The sequence below is a fragment of the Siniperca chuatsi genome, linkage group LG23 (assembly GCF_020085105.1).
Source record: "Siniperca chuatsi isolate FFG_IHB_CAS linkage group LG23, ASM2008510v1, whole genome shotgun sequence".
Lineage (NCBI taxonomy): Eukaryota > Metazoa > Chordata > Actinopteri > Centrarchiformes > Sinipercidae > Siniperca > Siniperca chuatsi.
In genome coordinates this window covers 10,447,095-10,456,375 of record NC_058064.1, presented here as the reverse complement: position 1 = coordinate 10,456,375, position 9,281 = coordinate 10,447,095, and the positions used below count along the sequence as shown (strand labels likewise).

Below are 9,281 nucleotides of genomic sequence, written 5' to 3'. Positions count from 1 at the left end.
AATATCTTATATTTTCATACAAAATAACATTCATATTGTTCTTATGTTTTACAAAAAGAGCATGGATTTGGTAATAGAGTTACAACTTGAGAAACAATTAGTTGTGTTTTTTATGTGTTTTTTTGTGTGTTTTTTTTTTTTATTATGTAACCGATGCAGTATTATTTTTCATCCAGTTGGTTAGAAGAGTCTTCTGAGAAGAGGACTCTGGAAATACTGCCAGAGCAGCGCTAAGTGTTGTTAATGGCCTTCTTACTTTTTTGAAGATTTCCAGGTATTTATTTTTCTGAAAATCGGACACTTAGCTCTGTGTGTATCATGTGCTAATACATGAGAGCTACAAACTGGGGCAAACAGTTGCATATGCATCTGATGCATGTGCAGACTCCACTGCTGTCTTTATTGATTCTACCACTAGGGGCGCTAAAGGTTGCCATGTTCCAATCCTACACACAGTGGCTTTAATGATTAAGACAAAGTATATATCAAAGGGATCCATAGAAAGAAAGATAGAAAGAAAATATATGCAGAAGGAACATGAGACTAAGATTGGCTATAAGAGTTAAATCAGTAGTCTGCACTCCACCCCCACCCCAGCCCAGCCCACCCCTCCCCTCCCCTCCCCTCCCCGTCTTTGTTGGGAGACTGCCGTGGTGAACAACCAGTCACTGCACGGCAGACTTTATAAAGAGGGGGGAAAGCTTCGACGCACAGATGATACAGGAGCGACACTAATAAACAGACAAAATGTCCAACAAAAAGTCTTCGCTGATGCCAGGTGATGTGGAGAACCTGAGGAAAAGATCTGCGACGGACACGCCAGGTGAGACCAAACTACTCTGTTTCCACTGTGGCTTTCGTCATGACCTCCATTCACCAACGGTTGTCCCTTCACATCGGATTTAAAAACCCAGACTATTAAAATGTGTCTTTGCGTTTTGTGTGTATTTCTTTGCTTGTTTTACATTTTACTTTGTCTTAAGCGCGTTCATCGGTCACCTGTGCTGCTAAACCTTCCTCCAAACTGAGCTAAACTTTGTGAGAGTTAAAAACATGCACTTCCTGTAAGACTTTCTGTTTGGCTGTCAAGAAAGTTCACTACAGGCAAGACAACAAAAATGAGCAACCATTGATTGTTCCCGACCGTCAATTCTCTCATCTCCCCACAATTTATGGGGATATATCATAATTTAATGGGAATGTCATATGGCTGTTGGTGGTTATAGCCAATTTGTCAGCTCACTACCAAAGTAGTTTTAAAAAGACATCAGGCAACCTTTCCAAGTGGATATCATGATGGTTTTCTGTGGAGTTCAAGATGTTATTTCTAAATGCATCATCTGCATCATCAGCCTCCAGTTACCTCCAAAATCTATCCAATGCACCTTTTTAAATCATGAACTTTTACTTTACATCTTTTATCAGACATGGGGAGTGGCATTCAAGAAGGGAGTAGAAAGTTCTCATGACCGACATTACAAGCAGATGGATTATACACAGTATAACCAGCATCTTTCTATTTTTCATTTCAAATCATAGCACAATCCGCTAAGTTTTCTTATCTTGATGTGTTGCAATGCATTGATAATGTGATCGGTCTTGGCAAACAGCAATTGACAGAGTGACGGGAGGGGGGACACCCTGCATGACTCTCAGGAGGTTTTTGTTAGTCACACACATTTCCATGGTGCAGCTGGAGGGCGTTGGTCCTGGACGTCAGTCAATCTCCACACCTCTGCTGAGACCCCTCAGTGAAGTGTCAATACATCACCTCCAGTCTTAATTCAGCATTTCTTTTCACTGTTGAACTGGCAAAAATATTGCTTCATGTACTGTGCCTTTTTTAAAATCTGTCCTCCATGATATTTCCTTATTCAGAGAACTGTGTAGATCCTGAGCAGCATCAACGGTTTCCACGGCGACAGTCCCAAAGTGATTGGCTCTGTGTTGGCCCCCAGCATCCAGAGCTAGGCGCAGCGGAGACGCCCCCCCCAGATGCTTTTGCCCACCACTTCTGCCACTACACACCAAAATGTTTCCTCACCGTCCACAGAGGTGAATGAGACATTAGTTGATACCACAAAAAGTATTGAAACAAGCATAGTTGCATTGGAAACCTCACTAGCAGATGTTTAAAACAAGAATTGGCTGGTTTAAATTCAGACAATGGACATGGATATCAGAAATGTTTCAATATAGACAGGAGAAGTCCATTGAAAGGGTGAGAGCAGGGATCACTGCTGTTTTTTGGGGGATGATCTTGTTGGTCCCTCCATCACAGATATTTTCTTGTCTTGCCATGTGGAAGAGTTTTCTCACAGTTGTAATCTTCACAGGAGGACAAGGCGCCTCAGACCGGTCTACTCCGTCACGAGGTTCCCGGTCTACTCCGTCACGGTATGGAGAAGAGGGTTGGCATGAAGGCACCTCAAAGACCACAATCAGAGCTGAGAATGAGGTGGAGGCACACAGGGAAGCCAACAACTACAAGGTGGGCCATGACTGGGTCAAGGCGACACTTTAACTCCAAATACTCCCCTGCACCCAATCAGTATCCACTTTGATTAAGTTCAGTGTTTCTGAAAATGTGGGGCAGTCCCCCCCCGGAGGCAAAGAGGCATTGCAGGGGGTACCTGCGTGACTAGAGGGGGAAATGTGGAGACTGTTTTCATGCTAGCAAGCCTAATGATCCAGGTTGGCAAGAATAATTCAAACATTCACATGTTTGACAGGGAAGAGAAGTAAAACAGGTGATGCTCATCAAACAAACAGTCAAAACCAAAGTCGAGAAAATACAATGAAGCCTAACCTGCTCTTGGGTTCAACTTGTGTCTTTTGTGTCTAAAAACTGTGGCAGTTTGGGCAAAATTTAACTAGTCTTTTTCATTTTCACAAGAGTTACTCATGTAAAGGTGAAAAGAAAGTTCAGTGTTATAAATGGGGAACATGGATGTTTTTCTGCTTTTTGTCACTTTCTTTAAATTCTGCTGCAGATGTTTAGTACTGACTACATTTATCTCTACTAACTCAAAGTTGTCATGGTAAAAGATATTGTGACATTTAATCACTGTACATTTGTGTGACATTTTTAATCCAAAATCACACTTGTTTTCAGTTTGGCTTCAGGAAGTGGAAGGGCAATGTAACGGAGAAGCCCATTGAAGACAGATCAGACGTCATCAAAGAGCTCTACTCTGATCTTAGCATTGTTAAGCCTCGAGAAGGTCTTTTTTTTCCCTTTTCTCTCTTTGCACTTTTAATTCTGTTTAACAGGACATACATATACTCATGCAGACAAATATGGGGTTGTTACAGGAAAGCAATAACCTGTATTTATGATTTCTCTTCTCTTTCAGGCTCAGTGATCACCTTTGGGAACATAGTGTATGTACTTTTATTTGGATGGTGGATATCTTTAATCTACTTCCTCATTTGTCCTGTAATGTTTCTAACAATCTTCGGTGCCCCTTATGGTATGTATCCTATAAAATAGCTGCATCACTCAAGAGTATTGTAGTTTCCCCTGAAATGTGGAACATCATGCCATTTTGTTTTTTGCTTTTTTTAGGCAAACTATGTTTAAAGATGGCGTGGTACTTTATTTGGCCATTTGGGAAGTCGTTAGAAAAGGTAATATGATATATTGTTACCTTCCTTCTCAGTTAACTTTTGTGTCTTGGGATTCCAGTATTTCAGTGACCATGCAAAAGTAGCTGGGGCATCTTCTTTAGATGGTACCAACACATAATTATTCACCTTATCCTGTTATCATTTCTGCCTTTTTCAGGCCGGTGATGTAGTTAAGAGATCCAATGTGAGGCCTCCAAAGTGTGAGGTCAGTCCTGAAGAGAGGGACGGTGAAGATAGTAAGGACCTTGACAGGGACAAGGACTCCGCACCCCTTCTGATATCTTCCCCAATCCCTGTTGAGATCCCTGTCCAAGAAGCACCAGCTAGAAAAACTTCAAAGCATTGGGTAAGAAAGTCAGAATGTGTTAATGTTAATTTATATACAGTATATTATAAATGATTTCAATTATTCTTTATCCTTCTCTGCAGTGTCGCATCAGTACTTATGTTTGGTTGTCACTGGGTTACCCTGTCCTGGCTGTGGTCCACTCCCTGGCCTGTGTGCTCTCCTGGCTGCTGGTCTTCAGTATACCTGTATCCAAGATGAATGCTCGCACACTGACCACCATCCTCCTCATGGCACCAGAGGACATTCAAAATCACAGACTGGAAAAGGTACACGGTCATGTCAGTGATTACTCAAGAGAAAGATGTCAAGAGTAAGGAATGTGTGCAATATTTTCCTTCCACAAGGTTTTTACATATAGACTTTTTATAGCCTCCTTATTAGTTATGGCAACATGTAACTGAGATAATCCACATGTTAATGTGAATGATGGCACTAGCTGTTGCAGTGTGTAAATGGCCAGTCTAATTAGTGCGTCTTCTATGACTTTTTTTTCCTTAAAGTGTCAGTTCAAACAAATCACAAAGAACATAGTTCTTACTTACCCCCAAGTGGTTTGTAACATGTACTGTAGATAGTTTTGGTTTTATTTGCAAAGCGTTTGAGATATCTGCCTGTAACATTGTGGACAGTTTTCATTGGGAATAGACTTCAATAGAAAATGGCTCCATATGAAAATGGACATTGACATGGGTGGATTATCCAGAGTAACCAGGACGTTGGTTATGGAAAGACATAAACTGATAAGTTTTTCAAATCTAATTTTTCAGCACTTTTAGCACCACAAGTGAAATTGGGGAAGCAGCCAAAATTACACAGGCGAATATCTCAAAAACCTTAGCACAACAAAACTGTCCGCATGGCTAGATACCACCAGGGGTAAGTGGAGAAATGTTTTTACTGTTGATTTGTGTAAACTGACCCTTTTAAACCTTATTTGTTAATTGACTGTTTACATCTAATAAATGAATTTGTAACTTGAGTGTTTTATGTTCTGTTTGCAGACACTTGGGTGCGAGACCAGAGTCATCTTATGCTGTTATCAAGCTTTCAATGTGTATTACTACAAATACACTGTCCAAGGAATTAACATTTTTGCTCTCAGTATCCTTTTTGGGTTGTTGGATCTAACTTGATGAAAGTAAGTAAGTACCTAGAGGTCACCTATGGCACCATTAGATTGTATTTCAATATACTGGACTCCAGTGTACTAACAAAATGTGTTATGGTGGAGACAGGAAAACTGAAATCGGATTTTCGATGTAATTTTTGGTCTAAGAAAGTAGTACAAGCTAAGAGTTGAAGACATCTATCCATCCTTTTCAAGTAATATATATTTTCCATCCCATCAATCATGATTTTACATAGTCAATACAGTACTGGTCTGTCCACTATCCATCCATTTGTTCTCCTTAAGTCTAGGTTCCCTGCAGACTCGCTTCCCTTGGTATTAACCACGCTAATTATTGGCTATACTGACCATGAACACAATTACTTCAGCGCGGAGACCAAGTTTGCCACAGCCATCACTTCCATCATTCCTCTATCCTACTATATTGGCATGGGTATAGCCAGGTAAGGTTTTTTTTATTTATTTTTGCATTTTTGTCCCCTGGCCAGTAGATGAATGTGAATGAAAGGAGAAAGTACAGACTGGGGATGCAATAATACAGTATATTGAATGATTGTTTTAGTGGTAATTGTGCGTATTCCCGCAGCATTTCTGCACAGAGTAACTTTGCAGTGGGAGCGGTGGTGAATGCCACGTTTGGCTCCATCACAGAGATGACATTCTACATCACAGCGCTGCTGCAGGGACACCGTGCTGCCACCAAATGTTACGAAGAGATCGTTAAAGCAGCACTCACTGGGACCTTGCTTGGGTGTATACTGTTCATACCTGTGAGTGCCTGAGAAGGACAAATGAGCATGTGTACATATCAGTTAACATGTTCTCACTGTGATGTATTGGTTCTCTCTGAATATCTTGGTTTCATTTGTAACGGCTGTAGCGGTGTCTTTTTTTACTATGAGATTCAAGTATAAAATTGGTAGACAGATGCTCATACTCATGCACTAACCTCTTGCTGACTGTCTGTTTACAGGGTATCTGTATGATCATTGGGGGCATTAAACACCGGGAGCAACGATTTAACAGTCGTTCAGCCGGAGTGAGCTCAGCTTTGCTCTTCATATCCATAGGAGGTATGTACGGCAGCTGCACATATAACTCATTTTTAAACAATATGTCCTCCACCAACAGATTCATAAAACTCTTACCTCGACTCTCTTGCTGTAATATTGTCCCTAGGTGTGTTTGCTCCCACCCTTTTCTCAAAGACCTTCGGTAATCTGGTGTGTGAAAGCTGTACCAATATTCCAGGCAATGCCAGCGTACCCTTCATCTGCAAGGATTGTTACTACGACATGGTGGGCTGCTTCACTTAACCTTCATATGACTTGCCTTGATGAGCATCACCTATTTTTTGCCATTTCATTGGCTTGATGTTTGTATCAACACAGTCCAGGCACTCCTACCATGAAGATGACATTTTTATGGGTCTCCACAGCTTAAATATATAAAAAAGGCTTTTAAAAATGATTTTCACCTTCGTTTTGTGTTTTTAACAGAGTCAAACTGACCCACATTTGATTCTGTCCCAAATCGAGTAAGTCCAGGTGCTATATGCAGATTTTTTATTTATTTTGCAGCTGTTTTTCAAAGTAATCAACTCAATAATGTTTAAACTAATTATTAATTTTAAAAAAATTGTTTTCCAGGCCCCTGGTGTACACAATTTCTGTGCTGCTGCCTGCTGCATACCTGATCGGCCTCATCTTCACACTGAAGACCCACTCCCACATCTATGATATCCATATTAGCGATGGCCAAGGGGGCCATGCACACGGTCAGTACGCACAAGAGGGTACCAGCACCTACCACCCCACTGGTGAGGTCACCACTGACCATCTCCTTGCAGCCAACTCGTGTATTAATGCCAGCATTGTTGCCACCAGACAGGTGGTTGCAACAGGTGTGTGTGTGTCGTGTGCATGTAGTGTTCTTTAATCTTTTGGGTGAAGGACAATGAAATTCTGAAACACTAAGTGCCTGTTCCCTGCTATATTAACCTGTTTGTGCATGTAAGGAAAGCCTTTCCCTTGCAGTGAGGTAAAGTTGTGCCCGTGCATGCCAAAACTCTTAAGCACGTGAGGGTGAAGAATCTAAATAAAAGGTCAGACTTTGAAATTGATTGGGTGTATGTGAAAGGGGAAAAATTTCCATTAACAGTGAGGTCATACATGTTAAACTTCAGTAACCGTATAGTGTATGTCAACAGCAGGTCATCGTGTAGTCCACTGGTCCCGGTGGAGGGCTCTTGCAGTGCTGATTGTTGCCACAGTGCTGATGGCCTGCTGCGCTGACCTCAGCACGGACAACATTGAGCCCATGCTGACCCACTCCTCCATCTCACAGGTATTCAAAATGCTTTATTTTTTAAAGAGGAAGGGAAAATGCCTCTTTTAAGTAAGTATTAAGTTTCATTGGTCCTTGGATGATAAGACCATATTAGTATATAGAAGAAATGCCTCAATGTACCTGATATGTTTAGATACAAAGAGAATGAATTATCTATCTCCAATGTGTTTCTTTGTACTTGATGCAGTATTTCATCGGTGTCACAGTGTTGGCCATGGTGCCAGAGCTTCCTGAGATTGTCAATGGGATCCAGTTTGCACTGCAGAACAACATCAGCCTGAGGTACGAGTACACTGTGCTGCTGTAGTATGATTATTAGTTACCACCTGAATTTTTCTACTTTATAAAGGCTATACTTCAGTTTTTAGCAATGGGAGATCTGGCAAGCGAGTACAATATTTAACGCATAAATATAAAAAATGTGAGTTCAATGTCTAATTTGTACACACGTTATGTGAACATTTTACATAAGTTTGAACAGCATTAGACTTCATACATTTCTTTTTTTAATACCAAGGTCAAATTGAGCCATTGTAAAGAGGAATGTTATAAACATTTTAACTTGTATAATTTGTTCGTCTACAGCCTTGAAGTGGGCAGTTGCATTGCTGTGCAGGTCTGCATGATACAGATTCCATTACTCATACTCTTCAATGCCTTCTATGTAAGTGCCAGTTTTTGCAATTGATAGATATCTTTACAAAATGCAGTTGTTTCAAACATGACTTGGCTTGAACCGTTTTATTTTTACCCAGGATGTTGGATTCATGCTTGTGTTCAGTGATATTCATCTGTGGGCCAGCATCTTCAGTGTCATTCTGGTCAACTACATCTTCATGGATGGAAAATGTGACTACTTTCAGGGTAAGTCATGACGCAGAGATTTCCCCACATCAGAAATGGACACCATCAATTCACAGTGACCAACAGAAAATATTAGATATGTTAGCAAAAAAAGACAAGTACACAATTAGTCATGTCTAACTTCTAAACCATGCACGTTCATGGATTAGCAGGTAAGAGGATGTGTGCCTGTAGCCTGTTTTTCTTTTAGTCTGGCAAAATGGTTAAGCTTGAATTAACATGTAGATTATAATCAACTCTGTTTTGTTTGCAGGCACTGCTCTAGTGGTGGTCTACCTCATCCTTTTGGCCCTTTACTTCTTTGCTCCTTCTCCACGCTCTTGTTGATCTGCTTGCCAAGAAAAAACTGAGGCTCCAAAGTGTTATGCCACTTTAAAAATGCACTAATGCCTCATCTTCAGGTGGTGTGGGTTCAGTGGCACAAAAGATGGAAAAAGAATTGGAATGAGCTTTTAAATTTCACAGTGGAGCTGTAAGTGAATAGCAGTTTGTTTTTGTCAATATATGATACTGACATTTTCCCAATTCTGGCTGGCATAAAAATCTGTGACTTCAAGTTTTTGCTCTTGCATTTATATGTAAATGTGGGCTATTTATTTTTGGTTCTGCATCATTGTAATATGTGGTTTATACTGGACATAATAAATGCATCAATTTATAAAACTTGTCTGTAAAATAAGATCACTTTTTAACTAGTGTTTTACTACCTACATAATTTTGTTTTTAAAACATGGTTTCTTTTGAAAAATGTACACTATAATTGATATTGGATTTCCATTTCTGCTACATTTTTAAATATTGACTATGGAGTTCATTGTCGACATATTGTCCCATTTAGTATGTTCAATTAACAGGACAAATGCCATGCATGTTATCACCTTGATCTAGTGTGCATTCTCAGAAACTGACAACAGCAGTTCATGCAAAAATAAATAAAATAGAAAATAAAACAATTTGGGT

General features: G+C 40.2%; 1 protein-coding gene across 4 annotated transcripts; it reads left to right on the top strand.

Moving 5' to 3' along the window:
- Positions 1 to 624: 624 nt before the first annotated feature.
- On the top strand, positions 625 to 9,274 carry cax1 (cation/H+ exchanger protein 1). Of its 4 annotated transcripts, none has more exons than XM_044186348.1 (20): positions 625 to 823; positions 1,879 to 2,055; positions 2,337 to 2,491; positions 3,116 to 3,224; positions 3,357 to 3,473; positions 3,569 to 3,630; positions 3,788 to 3,976; positions 4,060 to 4,245; positions 4,981 to 5,080; positions 5,410 to 5,551; positions 5,695 to 5,878; positions 6,082 to 6,181; positions 6,288 to 6,406; positions 6,608 to 6,645; positions 6,758 to 7,011; positions 7,321 to 7,454; positions 7,645 to 7,739; positions 8,043 to 8,121; positions 8,213 to 8,321; positions 8,575 to 9,274. In XM_044186348.1, the coding sequence occupies exons 1-20, from the start codon at positions 748 to 750 to the stop codon at positions 8,646 to 8,648; spliced, it is 2,499 nt and encodes an 832-aa protein (XP_044042283.1). In that variant the 5' UTR covers positions 625 to 747; the 3' UTR covers positions 8,649 to 9,274. The 4 variants fall into 4 exon arrangements, with proteins under 4 accessions (XP_044042283.1, XP_044042282.1, XP_044042285.1 ...); XM_044186347.1 differs by having other exon boundaries at positions 7,318 to 7,454; XM_044186350.1 differs by having other exon boundaries at positions 626 to 823; positions 6,758 to 6,885.
- The last annotated feature ends 7 nt before the right edge of the window (positions 9,275 to 9,281 follow it).

What these genes read in the sequence shown, in the direction of transcription:
- cax1 (XM_044186347.1), top strand. Translation starts at nt 748, where the DNA reads ATGTCCAACAAAAAGTCTTCGCTGATGCCAGGTGATGTGGAGAACCTG. An exon ending in GAAAAACTTCAAAGCATTGG is followed by an intron (nt 3,977 to 4,059) that starts GTAAGAAAGTCA and finishes CCTTCTCTGCAG; the next exon opens with TGTCGCATCAGTACTTATGT. An exon ending in ATTGGCATGGGTATAGCCAG is followed by an intron (nt 5,552 to 5,694) that starts GTAAGGTTTTTT and finishes GTATTCCCGCAG; the next exon opens with CATTTCTGCACAGAGTAACT.